This window comes from Protopterus annectens, chromosome 7.part0 (genome assembly GCF_019279795.1).
Source record: "Protopterus annectens isolate FY-2018-M chromosome 7.part0, PAN1.0, whole genome shotgun sequence".
Lineage (NCBI taxonomy): Eukaryota > Metazoa > Chordata > Ceratodontiformes > Protopteridae > Protopterus > Protopterus annectens.
This window is the reverse complement of record NC_056739.1, coordinates 1,556,262,139-1,556,281,407: the sequence shown is the minus strand read 5'-3', so window position 1 is coordinate 1,556,281,407 and position 19,269 is coordinate 1,556,262,139. Positions and strand designations below refer to the sequence as shown.

The following is a 19,269-nucleotide window of genomic DNA, read 5'->3' as shown; positions in this document are numbered from 1 at the left end:
GTATATAATGTATGGTCAACTTTTTATTGCTTGCCTTATATTTTGCTTATTTTCTTTTATTGTATTCGCATATTGTACTACTCTGTTATTGTCTTAATATTTGTAACCATTGTTCAATTTTTTTTATTCTGTTTAATGTGTACTTGTGGAGCTTTTCTCCCTCTGCCTCTGGTAAAAATGGGCTCATACCCAGTCGGACTTTCCCGGTAAACAAATATCAAATAAATACATTTTGCCAAATGTCAGGAGCCCTTAACATGGGTCTTTTCACTCCATACCTATATGAGCTTCCACATACATGTTCAATAATTCTTCTCGATTCTCCCACAGTTTGTGCTTTTAGACTGCCTTCTAGATACCATCTATACAAAGGTATTCCTAACACAGGAAAAAGTGAATTTTGTCTCAAAACTTTCCTGATTTTCTTCAATCAGTCTGAGACTTCAGCTAGAGAATATGTCAGAATTCCAGGGTTCATGGCTTCTTTGATTCTCATGATTCCTCTTGACAGGTTGTACATGAAAAAAAAATTGTTTAAAAAATATGGATCCACCATTTTTATCCTCTGGGATTGTAAGATTAGGTTTTATCAAGAAAGAAATGTATTGGTGGAGGCAATAAAATGTCACATTTTTGCTTGGGGAGCAGTTTCTGTGGGATAAAGGTGTGTAAAGCCTGTGGAACAGTTTAGAGAACAAAGCATATAAAGTTAAAAGTGGTATTACCTGTGATCCAAGCTGTATAATCTCTTTATGACCTGTGATCCTGATCACAGAAGATACTACAGTGATATGGTACATAAACAGGCAGACGTTTTATAGGCTGGTAATGATGGTTTGGGATTTAGTTCTACAGCACTGTATAACCTCCAAACTTCTTGCATGCAGTCAGAGCAGAATGTAGTGTCAGAAAAGCTAAGCAGGACCAGGACAGACCCTCACAAATTGAAATTGAATTGGGGGGGGGGTCTTCCAGGAGTGGATCCAGTTATGGGAAACACCTCAAATAAATATTTTAGCCTCCTTTTAGAATACTAAGTAAATTCTGCACCAGGACTCCTTGTAGACAGGCCTGGAAAACAGATAGATTTTCATTCCCTTAGTCGAGAATGTTCCTGCTTACATTTCCACCCTTTCCACTGATATATATATCCAGGGTTAATCCAACTCATGCTAACTACCTTCTACAGCTGCCTCAATTTCACTATAACTTTCTTTTTCTCTGTATCACATAACAATTGTACATACTATTCACCTTTCCTCACATATTCCTTGCTTTCTACTCTTATCTCCTGTCAGCCTTCTACTTAAATCTCGCACACCACCTCATTTCTCCTACCTGTAAATGTAAAATTGAAGTTGACATTCTAATCCTCTTGTATTAGTATGTAATAACTCTATTTTACTAATTGCTGATTTTTCTAGTCTTTTAGTTATTATATGTCCGTGTTGTAACTTTAAACTTTACAATTTTCACTCCTGTATAAAATTACCTGTTTTGTTATTGGAGCTTTTCTCCCCAGGCCTCTGCTGAAAAAGGGTTACCACAGCCCAATCAGACTACCCTAGACAACAAAAGTCATAAATAAATTCCAACAAACCAAGACCAATATTAAAGTTTGTCTTTTACAGTAGTTGCCAATCTAACCTGCCTTGAATTATGAATAAATACTGTATTTTCGTGCAGAGATCTTTAACATTATACTGTGCATTACATTGCAGAATGCCAGAAAGAAATTCATTGCTTCTTTATTACTTGAAATGTTTACAGGGACGATTTGGTGCAGATTGGGAAAGGAGGCCGCAACAACACTTTTGTAGTCCAAACGGTAAATGTGGGTTTGACCTTGTTAGCAGTCTGGGACACAGAGCATGCAGGCAATGTAGACTATGTTCCACTACCAGTAGAGCATATCATCTTTCCTGATCTAACAGGAGGAGTAATAATTGGAGATGTCATTTGCTTCAGTACCAGTCTGGTAAATTCAGAAGGTAAGACGCCATTTTGTTATATTTCATTTTCTTTTTGAAAGAGGCTGAAAAAGTATTAGTCATGCATGCTGCTAAGCAAATTAAGGAGCTTTACCACTTGTTCCTTTTTACAGGACAGTTTTAACCTGTAGGAAGCAACAGTGGAAAATATTCTGATGTTTTAGCAGAGAAAAGTAGTTTTGACTTAAATGCTCCAGAAATTAATTAATGTTTTTCTTTGTGATTAGTGAAGGAAAAAGAGAGTTCATTTGCACTGCTTATATATTTACCAACATGCCTGGTAACCATCAAGCTATCCCCATCACTCTTGCATCCATTCAAGAGTCAATCAGAGTAGCGGTCATCCTGACAGCAGTGGAGGTGGTTTGTGGTCTCACTGCCATTCTGGTAATGAGAGTAAATGTTCTTTGTGTTTCATTGTTGCAGTCATCACATTTGGGTTATCTGCTTGCAAGTAGCACTCAGTCGGCCCGAATACCAGAGTCGTGGGATTTCTGCATCGGATGCTGTCGCCTCTTCCATGACATCAAGTCGTTAGGGGTATAAACCATGCAGCCGACGCCATTACATCAGCTTTTCCTGCCTCGCGGGAGCCCGAAGCAGAAGTGGTTCACAAGTGCCGGTCGGCTGCTACCTGAAATTTTCATTTTTTGAGTTTCAAAGCTGAAGTCTTCTAAAGATAAGTACCCTGTTGAGGATCCTTTTTTACCCTGTTGAGGATCCTTTTTTCTTGCTCTAACTGATGTCAGAAAATATTAACAATTGTCTTGCCTGTGGATGGCAAAAACCTCACAAAGAATTTCATTCTTACTGCGTCACCTGTTTAGGCTCAGACCACACCATTCCTCACTGTTGGTTTTCTGCCTTGTTCAATGCCCAAACTACTCCATTCCTCACATTTGGTTTTCTGCCTTGTTCAACGCCTGAACTACTCATCATCGGGCTTTGTTGCTAAATTCTTTCACTGTCTTTCTCCGTATTTCAAAATGGCTTCAATAAGCCATCCGGCTACCAATCTTCCGAAAAAAACGTAAGGCTAAAGACAGAGACAGACCGCATAGATCCAAAACTGACGACGATGCTTCCATTAAGCTAGTCGCCAGTCCGCCGGTACTCAGTGAGGCGCTTTCGCAGCCCCTGATACCCGCTTCTGCAGATTCACAGGCCTCTGCTGATACCCATTCGGAGTCCGGTATGCCACGAGATGCTTCTTCAATTATGGAACCTGCGGATGTCTCTACCTTGGATGGGTCCAGAGTCGCTGTGCAGGCACTGGCTTCTGAGGGTGCATTCAGACCTTCCGATGTTTGTATTAAACCGACTATTTTGTTTCTGACTAAAACTACCAAGTTTCTCAGGCCCAGAGTTCGCACTTCGCCTAGGAAACCGACAACCAAAGTGCATTCTCAAGCTCCCATGCCACAGAAAAAAATGCTTAGAATGGCTGAATACCTTATTACTCTAATTAGGGGAAGCCAGCCTTCCCCCTCTAAATTACAAATAATTGATTTCCCTTCTGATTCTACAGACCATGAGTCCGATGACTGACCCCTCTGATTACCAGGACATACCCTTATCTACTTATGAGAATTCAGAAGCAGAGGATTCCATTCCCTCAGCCTCCCCTACAGAGGACTTTTCTTTCGGTGAAACCTTGCATACCCTAACAGAGCATTTCCGCTGGGAATGCCAGGACTACCCACAGACCAAAAAGAGACTCGGAGAATTTTTAGACTTGCCACAGCACAGGCCTCTAACTATACCCCCTGCCTTGGATGTTGTAGATGATGTCTCTATTGAATCCAGTCTTACTCCTAATACTTTACCACCAGCCAGTAGAAAACCTGACGGGTACTACAGAGTACCTGACTCTCACAAATTTCTCTTTAAAAATCCCACTGCGGATCCAGAGACCATTTCCCAGGGACCTAAAGATATTAAGGCTACTACTGCCTAAAACCCTACCCCCTTCGGACAGGGATTCTAGGGCTTTAGACAGATGGGGTAAGAAGGTATATACCTCTGCAACTCTTGCCATTAGGGCTTTAAATTGCCAGTTTCACATGTTGAAGTACCAGCAGCATATTATGGAACTAATTAAACAAAAAATGTTGTTGGTTCCTGATTGTGCAGAAAATAAAGATTTACAAGAGTTAATGCATTCTGCAAACCAAGTTGGTAAACATACTTTGCAGTGTATTTTTGATGCCTTAGAAGCATCTTGCAGGGCTGCTGTCACTGGGTCTGTTCTGAGAAGGCATGCCTGGCTGAAGGAACAAATCTTGCCAGACCATGTCAAAGCAAAATTACTAGATGCTCCATTAAACCAAGAATGTTTGGCACAAAAGCAGAAGAAATTCTTAAAAAGATGGAGGAAAAAGCTTAATCTGTGCAAACTATTAAAGATTTCTGATTCAGTAGGCATTGGCCTTTTAAAAACTGGTCCTTTCCAGCCCCTCCCAGACCTTTTCAGCCCAAACCCAGGGGCAACAGACCACAAAGACTACAGTCTCAGGGTATGCACAGATCTAAACAATGGAGTGCTCCCACCTCAAAAACAGGGAGTGGTAAGCCACCCCCATATGGAAAAAGTTCACAATGACTTGTCTTTCATCCTTCCCAGCCATGCCCAAGTACTTGCACCCCTAGAAGGAAAACTCGCCCTGCATGCAAAAAAATGGGAGTACATTACCCAGGACCGCTGGGTCTTAAACATTGTATCCCAGGGATACAGATTCTACTTCCACTCACTGCCATCCCCAAGCAGGTTGCCAGACCTTCCTCCAAACCAGTGGGCAGAGGCCCAAAAAGCAAGTACTTTCTCTCCTCAGTATCAGGACTATTCAACCTGTTCCAACAGAGCAAAGGGGACAGGGTTTCTACTGTTCCTGTTGACCAGAAAAGAGAACTCTTGGCGCCCTATCCTGGATCTGTCAGTTCTCAACACCTTCCTGGTGGTACCAAAATTCAAAATGCTTACCCTCCAGCAGCTGCTTCGTATGCTAGCCAATGACTCCTGGCTGGTCACCCTAGACTTAAAAGAAGCTTTTCTGCACAGCCCCATAGGGAATCTTGTAGGAAATATCTGCGTTTTCAGGTCAGGCTCTGTGCACTGTCAGTTCTCTGCACTTCCCTGTGGTTTATCTGCTGCACCCAGGGTATTCACAAAATGCCTGGCTCCAGACTTTGCATACTGCAGGCAGAGAAATATTCAAATTTACCCATACTTGGACGATTGCCTGATTCAGGCGGACAGTAAGGAATTGCTACCACAGCATCTGACTTTGGTAAAGAGACTCCTAACTTCTCTGGTGTATACCATCAACAAAAAGGAATCGCATCTGGTACCCAGCCAAAAGATTGTATTCCTGGGTCATCTATATTACCTTATCATACGATGAATATAGTGAACGCTATTTCATCCTACCGATAATGTCTAAACCACAAAATATCGAACAAACGGAATAGCAAATTTTTTCCCAGGGAAAAAATTCACTGCTCCCAAAAAAAAAAACCCGTAAACACAAAGATAAGTGGAGGATTTGCCCCCCCCCCCACCTCCCTACTTAAATATACCATTGCACCTTAGTGGTGGAAATGGCAAAGTCCCAAAGACGGACCACCAAATGTTTTCCCTGGGAAAAAAAATCAGTGTTCCGTGTCTTCGCTATTTTGCCATTTCTACAGTATCTGATCAACTAAATAGCTTTTGCTATTTAGTCCATTCGATACGCTAATATAGATCATTCCTGGGAGCAAGCTTGAACACAGCTTCCCAGATGGCATTCCTCACTCCAGAAAAGCAGGTTTATTTGACAAATTACTTCAAACTACTGGCCACCAAAATCCAGCTATCTGCAAGAAAAGTACTGCAAGCCCTAGGGTTCTTGGCCTCATCCATTCTCCTAATTCTATATGCAAGACTGCATATGAGGAAACTTCAGTGGTACTTAAAAAGTCTTTGGTGTCAGCATTCTCAGGACCTGGAAACAGTGATTCCTATCATTCCTTGCCTAAGGGCAGAGTTCCTCTGGTCGGCAGAGGCTTGCAACCACAGCAAGGGGACTCCCTTTCACTCAACCCCTCGCCACCCAAACCCTGACAACAGATGCATCAGACTATGCATGGGGGGTTCACATGGCAGACAGATGCATTCAAGGCAAATGGAGCCCAGGAGAAATTCACCTACTTATCAGTCAAAAAGAAATGTTAGCTGTACAGAATGCTCTGACAGTCTTCAAATACCTTATCCTTCCAGGACAACTCTTGATAAAGATTGACAACACCACAGTTATGTGGTACATAAAAAAAGCGATTTGAACTCATTCCTACCCACTCTGTAGGTTAGCCATGGCTCTGTGGAACACAGCCTTGAGCAATCAAGTGCACCTGCAAGCTGAATTCCTGCCAGGCAAACAAAATTCACTGGCAGACGACTTAAGCAGAAGTCTCCTGGACCCACACGAGTGGAAACTGGATCCCAACTCATTCAAACTTCTAATCCACAGGTGGGGGACACCAGAGGTGGACCTCTTTGCTTCCCCCCTAAACCATCAGTTGAGGATGTTTTGCACCAGAACTCTGCACAGCCAAAGTGGATGCCCTATCCTTTACATGGGAAAACCTCTCAATCTATGCATTTCCTCCTCTGCCCCTTCTCTCAAAAGTACTTCTCAAGATCAAACAGGACAGGTCAAGGACAATCCTTATTGCACAAGACTGGCCACGCCAGCACTCGTACCCACTCCTATGCGGTTTGACAGCAGTGCCACGCTGGCATCTACATCAGACCCCTCTCTGCTGTCCCAGCAGAAGGGACAGATTTTGCATCCTCAGCTACAAACCCTGAACCTTCCAGCCTGGCTTATTCCCTTAATACATCACCAGCCACTCTCAGCAAACAGGTGCTGGATGTCATCCTTGAGGCCAGGAGGCCTAGTACTAGGAAATCCTATTCAGAAAAGTGGAAAAGATACTGTTCTTAGAGCCGGTCTCAAGGAAAGGACACAGCCGTGCCCACCTTACCTCAAATCCTGGATTATGTAGCAGAGCTGCTCCACAAAGGCCTATCCTTCTCATCAATTAAGATTTATGCCTCTGCAATTTCAGTTCATTACAGTACTGAGCCCACCCCTCTTCTCTCACCCTCTGATCAAACAGTTCCTGAGAGGAGCTAACAATTTAAGACTCCCAATGAGAGCTCCCACTCCTGCCTGGGACCTTACTAGAGAAGCTCACGCTTTCCCCTTTTGAGCAACTGCTACAACAGAGTTAAAGTTCCTCTCTTGGAAAACAGCCTTACTTCTAGACATCACTTCAGCAAGAAGAGTGTCTGAGTTACAGGCTCTTATGGCTGTGGAGCCCTTCATTATCTTTCATGCGGACAGGGTTTCCCTTGGGACTAACCCATCTTTTATGCCCAAGGTGGTATCCAGTGTGGCTTTAAACCAATCCATCCATTTACCAACCTTTTTTCCTAATCCTCAGAATAAAGGGGAAAGGATCCTACATTCCTTGGATGTGCACAGACAGCACAGATTCTACCTTGACAGGACTAAGCCTTTCAGAAAAAACTGACCAACTGCTAGTCAGCTTTGCTACAGGGGCAGAGGGCAAGGCCATTTCAAAGCAAACCATTTCCAAATGGATAGCACACTGCATCCATTTCTGCTACAAACACCATGGAAAACCTATCCCACAGGGGATCCAAACTCATTCCACTGGGGCTACCTCAACTTCTACAGCGTTTCTCAGGACAGTCCCTACCAGGGACATCCTAGAAGCTGCAACCTGGAGTTCTGTACATACCTTCACCAAGCATTAGCACCTACCTGTCTTTTCTAAATCCAGAGCTGGATTTGCCACAGCAATCTTACAAGGCCTGCTAGCCAGCCCTATTGTGCCTCCACCCTTCCTCAGCTTTGGGAATCAACCCAAATGTGATGACTGCAACAATGAAACACGAAGAACATAGTACAGTTGTGTACACTTACCATAAATGTAGATGTTCAAGTGTATTCACTGTTGCAGTCCTGTTTACCCTCCCTCCAGCCCCCTGACTTCTCTATGCTTTCTACCTTTACTTTTTTTGGCCATGTTTTATGGCTACGGTATTTACTTTTTACTGGAGGTGATCCACACCATGTAATTGCTTCCTATTTTGGGGGCTCCTGACATCTGGGGCAAGAAAAACTGATGTAATGGCATTGGCTGCATGTTTTATACCCCTGACAACCTGACGTCATGGAAGAGGCAACAGCATCCGACACAGAAATTCCAAGACTCTGGCATTCGGGCCAACTGAGGGCTACCTGCAGGCAGAGATAACCCAAGTGTGATGACTGCAACAGTGAATACACTCGAACATCTACATTTATGGTAAGTGTACACAACTGTACTTTCTAATTAAGGCCATAACTTCTCCTCCCTGACATTCTGTGCTCTTCATGTGCATTTCTATACTTTCACTTGCATATTTATGTATACTGCAGTCACTGGCTTGGGATTGCCAAGTCCTCCTTCCAGACTTGGTCTTTCTGATGCTGTGCAAGCCTCAACTTGCATATTTTGACTGGTAAGAAATGTTCTGATTTACATTCTGAGTCACTCCCATGATATAAAAAGATTGTTTCTTTGCATGTATATTTGAGTGTGCCTGTGTGTGCATATGCCTTAACTTTTGTGGGTTTCTCTGCTCCTTCTACTGTGCTGCTTAGTGCCCAGCTGGTTCCTGAGTAGATTTTTATGCTTTAGTGTTTTGCTTTTATACTATCTTGGGTTCCTCCTGTGAATTTGTATTAGCTGTCTCTCTCTCTTTCTGTTGAGGTAATCTATTCTTGTTCTGGTTTAACTGTATGCATTATTTTCTTTTCTAAACCCCAATCTTCTGTCTACCTTCACAGTATGCAACAGAGTATGCCAGAAAATATTTCTCTTCCCACTACTGTCTTTCCTGTAGGCCCTGGTAATTGTCCTTCCTTCTGTGGATACAGAGTATTAACTTTTGCTTTAGCGGTTTTGTAAATGTTTTTGTTCTTCTCCTTTGATAATATGCTGGAGCCTTTGAGATGAGGCACAGTACCTTTAGAGTCCTATCACTGATTTGTTCTGTGGCTTTTTGTCCTTTGTTTGCTATGGAAGTCCCTGGTGTTTTGTCACTTCAGTCCCTATATCTTCCAAAGCTTGTATGCCCATTATTCCCAGTCCGATCTCTCTCTCTTGCTTTATTTTTACATTTGTGGGCTGGTACATTATTACTTTGGTTCATCCTGTTCCCTTTTAAGTCTGGAGTATTCTCCTTCCAAATGGCTGGCATAGCTGTACCTTCTTTGTTTTCTGAGGTACTCTCCCCTTTGGCTCCTGCTTTCTTCTCATGTCTACACATGTGTTGTTGTTGTCTTTCGGCTTTTCCCGGTTAGGGGTCGCCACAGCGGAACTCTGGTCCGCTAATGATTGGCAGTAGATTTTTGATAAACGCCGAGGTGCCAGCTCGACGTTCAACCTTTAACGAAGGCATGCCCATTTACGCAAGTTTTTTTTTTTTTTTTTTTTTTTTTTTAAGTCCTGTCTTGAACTTTATACTAAGAATGCTGTGGGCTTTTATTAAGAATGTTATGGGTTTTTACATCAAACCAGATTAGTTGCAGGCAAGGAAAAGACATTTTGGTAAATGCCGTTTGTTAGTCTTTAGTGTCATGCTGTAGTTCTGAAGTTCAATGTCTGTCCGTTATCTTCAGTGGTCTTCAGTTTGGATTATTTAATAGAGTTGTTCTCAGTGGACATCTGGTATTCCTTTTGGGACTATTCTCCATTCCGAAGGAGGGATGGGCCTCCTTGAAAGTGGTTACATGTACAGATTTGCAATTGTGGGATTCCACACATATCTGCTGACCTCACAACACCCAAGTGTAGTGAAAGTTTTGAAACATGAGTTGAATAAATCTAAGATGACTTTCCTGCTTAGGGTATCAGAAGCATATCTGCATCAAGCAGGAATGGAAATCAAACCACAAGTGGATAAAAACCAGGCAGCAACTGAATGTGCCAAAAAACAAAAGAAAGAATATAAGGTCAAGGACCAGATGAGAAGGCAAGAAATGTGGAAAATGCATAAACATAGTTGCAAGTATAGAAAACTTCTGGAAGAACCTCATGTTGATCAAGAATGAATGCAGGAATGGTTAAGGAGAGGCAAATTCAAGCCAAGAGATGAAAGGTTAATATTGGCGGCACAAAATAGTGAGCTACGTACACATTGGTTTACAAAGTCCATTGAACATGTGGGAGAAACAGACAAATGTTGTTGTTATCTTTCGGATTTTCCCAGTTAGGGGTCGCCACAGCGGAACTCCGATCCGCTAATGATTGGCAGTAGATTTTTACGTACCGAGTTGCCAGTCTTGTAAAACAGAATTGGAAACAGTTGCACACCCCGTTGCTGGTTGCAACATACTAATGGCAGAAGGACTGTATACTGAAAGGCACAGTATTGTGGAGAGAATGTTTAACTGGGTATTGTGCAAACATTATGGTATTGATGTGGCTGAAAAACACTGGAAACATGACACACAAAGCATCATAGAAAATAATGAAGTCTACATCACATGGGATCATCCATTGCCAACAGTTCAAAAGACAGATGCTGGAAAACCGGATGTAGTAGTGGTCCACGAAAAGAAGACAAAAGTAACATTGATCATTGAAATCACCACACCCAGTGACTATAGTGATGTTCTTCATGTTTCACTGTTGCAGTCATCACATTTGGGTTATCCCTGCCAGGGTAGCCCTCGGCCAGCCCGAATAACAGAGAACTTAGTATTTGCATCGGTTGCTGTCACTTGAGAACTGACGTCAGGTCATCAGTAGTATAAAGTAAGGCAGCTGTCGTCATTACATCAGTCTTTCTTGCCATAGAGCCCGAAGCAGAAGTAGTTTGCACGAGTGCCGGTCGGCCGCTACCTGAGTTTTCGTCTATGAATTGAAGTCTTCTACAGGTAAGTACCCCATTGGAGATCCTTTTTTCTTGCACTAACTGATGTCAGAAAAAGTTAATTATCTCGCCTGTGGAAAACAGATACCTCAGCGAGACTTCCACTCTTACTGCGTCACATGTTTAGGCCCAGACCACGACGTCCCTCATTATCGCTTCTGTGCTTTCTTCAACGCCCAAACTATATCGTCGGGCCCTTATTGTAGCCAGATATTTTCGCTTACAGTCCTCAAATTCCGATATGGCTTCGGTATGCCATCCAACAGGAGATATTCTGAAAAAACATAAAGATAAAGACAAGAGACAGACAGCACAGGTCCAAACCTACCGACAGTGCTTCTGTTAAGCTAGTCATCAGTTCTCCGGTACTCAGTAAGGCACTTTCGCAGCCCCTGATGCCTGCTTCTGTTGATTCGCAGGCCGCTACCGAGACCCTTTCGGAGTCCGGTATGGCACAAAACTCTTCTTCGACTAAGGATAATGCGGTCGTCTCACGCTTGGACGGGTCCAGAGCCACTGAGCAGGCACTGGCTTCCGAGAAAGGCCTTTGCACTAGAGAATCTTGACACAAACCGACATTGTCTTTTGCGACTGTCGTTTTTTCTAAAACTACTGAGTTTCTCAGGCCCAGGGTACAAACCACACCCAAGAAACCGATGACCCACTTTCAGGCGCCTGCTACCTTGCCTCAGTCTCAAATGCTTAAAATGGCTGAAGACCTTATCATGCTGATCAGGGGAACCAAGCTACCCCCTCCAAAAGGAAAAGAGATCTGTCCCCTGTTGTTTTGTCTGAACAAGACTCAGATGAATCAGATGCATCTGAATATGAAGACATGCAACCCCTCTCCACTTATGAGGATTTTGATGCAGAGAATTCTTATTCCTTCAGCCACTCCCTCAGAGGATTTTTCCTTTGAGGAAACCCTCCATACCTTAAGGGAGCATTTTCAGTGGGAAAGTCAGGACTACCCTCAGTCTAAAAAGACTCTGGGAATTCCTAGATCTTGCACAACACAGACCCTTGGCCATCCCCCCAGTCCTGGATATTGTGGAGGATGTTTTCCTCGAATCCAGCTCGACTCCTGACGCTCCTCCTGCTCCCAGAAAACCAGACAGGTACTATAGAGTCCCTCATTCACACAAATATCTATCTAAAATCCTACAGCTGACCCTGAGGTCATTTCTCAAGGGCCAAAAGGGATTAAAGCTGCTACTTCTAATAATCCCAACCCCCTCAGACAGGGATTCCAGAGCATTGGACAAATGGGGTAAAAAAGTATACACCTGAGCTACTCTTGCTATCAGGGCACTAAATTGTCAGTTCCATATGCTGAAATTTCAGCAACATACCTTGGAACTCCTTAAACAAAAAATTGCTTCCTTTACTGCGTGGACAGAATCTAAAGATTTACAAGAGTTAATGCATTCTGCAAATCAAGTAACTAAACACACCTTGCACTGTGGTTTTGATGCCCTAGAAGCTTGTTGCAGGGCAGCAGTCAAATGGATATGTCTTTAGAAGGGATGCATGACTTAAGGAACAGCCCCTGCCAGACCATGTCAAATCTAAACAGTTGGATGCCCCCTTGCACAAAGATAACTTATTTGGTACTAAGGCAGAAGAGGTCTTAAAAAAGATGGAAGAAAAAGTAAAATCTATGCCAACAGTTAAGGATTTCTTGCAGGTCCAGTCCCCTAGGTTCAGCAAGCATTGTCCCTCCAAACACTGGTCCTTTCCTGCTCCCAGTAAACCGTCCCAGCTTAGGCCCCGTGGAACAGACCCCCCCCGACAGCAGCCCCAGGGAATGCAGAGAGCTAAGCAGTGGACTACCTCCAGTTCAAAACCAGTGAGTTCTATGCCACCCCCTTATGGTAAGAACTCACAATGACTCACCTCCTCCACCCTCCCTCTGCCCACCTTTACTTAGCCCTAGGAGGAACTCTCCTTTCACTCAAGCACTTGGGCCACCATTAGCAAGGACCACTGGGTTCTGAACATTGCATCTCAGGGATACAAATTTTCCTTCCACAACCTTCCAACCCCAAAAAGGTTCCCAGATCTACCTCCAAATCAGTGGACTGAGGCACAAAAGCAAATCCTTTCCCTGCTCTCTATGAGGGCAATAGAGCACGTTCCTGCAGAACAGATAGGCCAAGTTTTCTACTCCAGACTTTTTTTGGTGCCCAGAAAAGAGGGCACTGGGCACCCCATCCTCGATCTATCCATTCTTAACACATTCCTGGTAATCCCAAAATTCAAAATGATCACCCTCCAGCAGCTGCTACCCATGCTGTCCAAGGACGCTTGGCTAGCCACCCTAGATCTAAAAGAGGCCTACCTCCACATTCCTATCAGGGAATCATGCAGGAAACATCTCCGCTTCAGGGCAGGATCTCAACACTTTCAGTTCTCTGTGCTTCCCTTTGGCTTATCTACTGCTCCTAGAGTTTTCACAAAATGTCTGGCTCTGGCCATTGCTTTTTGCAGACAAAGAAATATTCAGATTTACCCATACTTAGACGCCTGCCTTATTCAGGCAGACAGCCAGGAAACGCTGCTCAAGCACCTGTCCTTTGTAAAGACCCTACTGACCTCCTTACGGTACACAATCAATGAAAAGAAATCCAAACAGGTACCCACCCAAAGGATAATCTTCCTGGGAGCAAATCAGGACACAGCATCCCAGATGGCATACCTTACTCCAGAGAAACAAATTTTCCTGACGGCCTCCTTCTGTCAACTAGTTACCAGGCCCCAGCTAACTGCAAGGAAGATCCTGCAACCTCCGGGGTTCATAGCATCTTGCATACTATTCATTCTATATGCCAGACTGCATATGAGGAAACTTCAGTGGTACCTAAAGAGCTTTTGGTGCCAACACTGTCAAAACCTAAAAACTCTTCTACCTATAATTCCTTGCCTCAGAAAAGATTTTCTTTGGTGGGCAACAGCATGCTCCCACAACAAGTAAATGCCTTTCTGCCCACCCCCTGCTGCCCAAACCCTCACCACAGACGCATCAGACTACGCTTGGGGTGCACACCTGAATGGCAGGTGCATACAGGCCAATGGAGCCCACAGCAAATCCCTCTGCACATCAGTCAAAAAGAAATGATGGCTGTGCAGCATGCCTTGATAGCTTTCAAGCCCCTTCTCTCTCCAGGGGCTCTCCTGATCAAAACAGATGACAACATTGTGATGTGGTACATCAACAAGCAGGGAGGGACTCATTCCTACCCTCTATGCAGGTTGGCCATGACCCTTTGGCACACAGCCTCTGCCATGCATCTACACCTGTTAGCACAATTCCTACCAGGTTCTCTCAAATCTCTGGCAGACCAATTAAGCAGAAATCTTCTGGACCTACACAAGTGGCCACTCAACAGAAGTACCTTCACCCTAATAACTCAAAAATGGAGAACCCCGAAGGTCGACCTCTTTTCCTCCCACACCAACCATCAGCTCTGCAAATTCTGCACCAGGGAACATCACTGCATGGCTTGGAAAGTGGATGCCCTGTCCTTCCCCTTGGTCAATCTGTCGGCCTATGCCTTTCCTCCCCTACCTGTCTTCCCCAGAGTACTGCTCAAAATAAGGGAGGAAAAAACAAGGACCATTTTTATAGCTCCAGACTGGCCCTGGCAGCACTGGTACCCCTTGCTGCGCAGCCTGTCCCCCATGGCATCTTCCTCTGATTCCAAATCTCCTGACCCAGAGGGAAGGCCACTTGTTGCATCCCCAGTTGCAGACCCTCAATTTGGCAGCTTGGCTTATTCCATAACCCCGAACCAAAATCTGCCAATCTCAGTAAACAGGTTCTGGATGTTATCCATGAGGCCAGACACCGTATCACCAGAAAGTCTTATGCTGATAAATGGAAAAGGTTCTGCACATGGTTCTAGGCTAAGGGAGAGCCAGTATGGCACAGCCCTCCCTCCCTCTCATCCTGGATTACTTAGCTGACCTACTACCCAGTGGTCTCTCTTTCTCCTCTATATAAATTCATGCCTCTGCTATTTCTGCTCATTTTCCCACTGAGAAGCCCCTTTTCTCACACTCTCTGATCAAACAATTCCTAGGAGGGGCTAGCAACTTGAGGCCACCCAGAAGGGCACCAACACCAGACTGGGAACTTAACTTTGTATTGGAAAAGCTCATCTGGCTCCCCTTCTAACCAGCTTCTTCTGCAGAGCTAAAATTTCTCTCCTGGAAGACAGAATTCCTTCTGGCCATCACCTCAGCCAGGAGAGTCTGTGAGGTGCAAGCACTCATGGCTGGGGAACCCTTCATCATCTTCCATGTAGACAGGTATCCCTCAGAACCAACCCATCCTTCATGCCCAAAGTGGTGTCCAGTGTGGCTCTCAACCAAACCATTCATTTGCCCACCTTTTTTCATAATCCCCAGAACAAGGGAGAAAGGATTCTTCACTTTGTAGATGTGCACAGACAGCTCAGACTCTATCTAGACAGGACTAAATCCTTCAGAAAGTCTGATCAATTGCTGGTTGGCTTTGCAACAGGGGTAGAAGGCAAAGCCATCTTCAAACAAATCATTTCCAAATGGATAGCACACTGCATCCATTTCTGCTACAAACAGCATGGAAAGCCTCCCCCCACGGGGTTCAGGACACACTCCACCAGAGCAGCCTGCACCTCACAGCTTTTCTCAGAGGAGTCCCCACCAAGGACAGCCTGGAGGCTGCCACCCAGACTTCTGTGCACACTTTTACCAAGCATTACCACCTGCCTCTCTTCTCCAAATCCAGGGCAGGGTTTGCCTCTGCAGTCTTGCAGAGCATCCTAGCCAGCCCCTAGTTTCATGGACTGCTTCCACCCTTTTCCTCAGCTTTGGGAATCAACCCAAATGTGATGACTGCAACAGTGAAACACAAAGAACATAGTACAGTTATGTACACTTACCATAAATGTAGATGTTCAAGTGTAGTCCTGGATGTTCTTCGTGTTTCACTGTTGCAGTCATTATATTTGGGTTATCCTGCTGGCAGGTTGCCCTCAGTCAGCCTGAATTCCAAAGTCTTGGGTCCCACCTCTTCCCTGACATCAGGTCGTCAGGAGTATAAAAGATGCAGCCGACGACATTTTATTCAGTCTTTCTTGCCGCGCGGTGCCCGAAGCAGAAGCAGTTTGCAAGTGCTGGTTGGCCGACTCCTGAGATTTTCGTGTTCGAGTTTCAGATCTGAAGTCTTCATTAAAAGCTAAGTACCCCATTGGGGAAACTTTTTTCTTGCATCAGACCGATGTCAGAAAAAGTTAATAATTGTATTTCTTGTGAGAAGCAAATACCTCATAAGGACTTTCATTCTTACTGTATTCCTTGCCTAGGCCCTTACCACAACATTGCTAGTTTTCGGTTTTGTGCTAGATTTAACCAACGCACTATTAAGCATTGGTACGATTTTGCATTAAGCTATTTTGGGCGAAGATTTAATTATACAATGTCGTTGGATAGCCATCCGACTACCGTAGTTCACAAAAAACGCAAAAAAAAAGACAGGCAACCAAGGTCCAAAACCGACGACGAAGCTTCTCCTAAGCAAGTCGCTGGTTCGCTGGTCCTCAGTGAGGCGCTTTCGCAGCCTCTAACACCTGCTACTTTAGAGCCGCAGGCTGCTACCGATTCCCACGTGGAGTCGGCCAGGCCGCTGGAAACTCAAGGTATTGGGGCCTCGGACATTAATCCCTCAGATGGGTCCGGAGCTGCTGAGCAGGCATCGGTTTCTGAGGGTGTATTCAGACCTAAATAATTCTATATAAAACCAACTTCAAAGACTAAAACACCTTTAAAGACAAAGAAACAAGTTCACCAGCCACAAGGACAGGCCTCCACGTCCAAAAAACAGATGCTCAAAATGGCCGAAGACTTAATTACCTTGATCAGGGGTTCCTATCCCCCTCCTGATAAGAGGCCTAGGCAAGAGACAGACTATGAATCTTCAGATCAGGTTTCCATTTCTTCTGATTCCTCTTCTGATCAGGAATATTCTCTTCCCCCCATGAGGATTTTGATGCTGAAAAATCAATTCCTTCAGCTTCTCCTCCTGAGGTCTATTCTTTTGGGGAAACCTTGCATACTATGAGGGAGCACTTCCACTGGGAGAGCCAAGATTTTTCAGAATCTAAGAAAAGGCTCAGAGACTTCCTTTTACTACTTCAACACAGGCCTCTAGCTATTCCACCTTTGTTGGACATTGTAGATGATGTATTCTAGGAGTCTAGTCTGACCCCTGACTCTCATAAATTCCTTTTCAAAAATCCTACTGCAGACCCAGAAACTATTTCTCAGGGTCCAAAAGGGGTCAAGGCTTCTACTGCAAAAAACCCTACCCCCTCTGACAGGGATTCTAGGGCACTGGATAGATGGGGAAAAACGATTTACACATCTGCTACTTTGGCTATAAAGGCCTTAAATTGCCAGTTTCATATGCTCAAATATCAGCAATATCTCATGACACTGCTTAAGCAGAAAATGATGTCAAATTCTGATTGTGCAGAAAACAAAAGAAATGCAGGATTTATTGCATGCAGCTGAACAAGTTGGAAAGCATACTTTGCAATGTGGGTTTGATTCACTGGAGGCCTCCTGCAGGGCCGCTGTTACAGGTTCTGTCATTAGGAGGCATGCTTGGTTAAAGGAACAAACTCTGCCCGACCATGTTAAAGCAAAATTATTAGATGCTCCTTTACAACATGATACCTTGTTTGGTGTTAAGGCAGAAGAGGTGTTAAAGAAAATGGAGAACAAAGCTAAATCTATGCAAACGGTCAAGGATTTTTTTACAGGTACAGCCACCTAGATTTAGCAGACACTGGCCTACAAAGAAGTGGTCCTTTCCAGTCTCAGACAGACCTCAAAGGGGCAGATCCAGATGCCCTAGAGGCAGATCACAGCCGCAAGGATCCTACAGGCCTAAGCAGTGGAGTTCTTCTACCTCCAAAGGTGGAGAAGACAAAGCACAATCATACAGGAAACAGTCCCATTGACTTCCCCCTGCCTGCACCAAGCACTTGTCTTTTGGCAGCACCCTTAGAGGGAAAACTAGCATTTTTTTTCTCAAAATTGGCACATTATAACTCAGGACAAATGGGTTGTAGACATAGTGTCACAGGGCTACAAGTTTCATTTCCATACCCTGCCAAGGGCAAACGGTTGGCCAGACCTGCCAAAAAATCAATGAGCAGAGGCTCAAAAACAAGTTGCAGCTCTCATGGACATGAGGGCTATTCAACAAGTGCCACAGCAAGAGCAGGGACAAGGATTTTACTCAAGACTGTTCTTGGTACCCAGAAAGGACAAGGCATGGCGACCAATACTGGACCTATCTATTCTAAACACTTTCCTGGATATACCAAAATTAATATTCCTAGGTGCAAGCTTAAATACAACTGTCCAGATGGCTTATCTCACTCCAGACAAACAGACAACTGACTACCTATTTCAAGGAAATGGCAACAAAGGCCCAGTTATCTGCATGAATAATTCTGCAGGCTTTGGGTTTCATGGCATCCTGCATCTTACTAATTCCATATGTAAAACTGCATATGAGGAAAATTCAGTGGTACCTAAAAAGTGTCTGGGCACAACATTGCCACAGTCTGGAAACAATGATTACTCTAATTCCCTGCCTGCAACAGGAATTTCGATGGTGGACAAAGGCTTATCACCAAAACAAGGGACAGCCATTCTCACTACCCCCAACCTGGCAGAGCCTAACGACAGATGCTTCAGATTATGCCTGGGGAGGCACACATGGCAGGAAGAGGCATTCAGGGCACCTGGTCCTCAAACCAAAAGCATCTACATATCAATCAAAAAGAGATGCTAACTGTTCAGAATGCCCTGACAGCCTTCAAGGACCTACTTCAACCGGGACAACTACTGATAAAGACAGACAACACGTTGGTCATGTGGTACATAAACAAGCAGGGGGGCACTCATTCTTATCCCCTGAGCAGACAAGCCATGGCTTTATGGGACACAGCATTTACTTACCAAGTGCATCTGCAGGCACAATTCCTGCCAGGAAAGGACAATATTCTGGCAGACGAACTAAGCAGAAACCTCATGGATCCCCACGAGTGGCACTTGGATCCACAAGTCTTCAGCATGATAACAAAGAAATGGGGACGCCCGGACATAAATCTATTTGCCTCACCTCAAAACAATCAACTAAAAAGATTCTGCACAAGGACTTATCACAGACAAGTTTGGAAAGTGGACGCCTTATCTTTCAACTGGATAAACCTATCAGCATATGCCTTT

The 19,269-nt window shown here is 44.3% G+C and overlaps 1 protein-coding gene across 3 annotated transcripts in view; it reads left to right on the top strand.

Moving 5' to 3' along the window:
* Positions 1-19,269, top strand: part of NUP210 (nucleoporin 210) — a 2,490,054-nt gene that overhangs the window by 1,789,968 nt on the left and 680,817 nt on the right. For all 3 annotated transcript variants that reach the window (XM_044078102.1, XM_044078101.1, XR_006365597.1), the window contains one exon: positions 1,771-1,991. In XM_044078102.1, the coding sequence (XP_043934037.1) occupies positions 1,771-1,991 (221 nt within the window). The remainder of the gene's footprint in view (positions 1-1,770; positions 1,992-19,269) is intronic.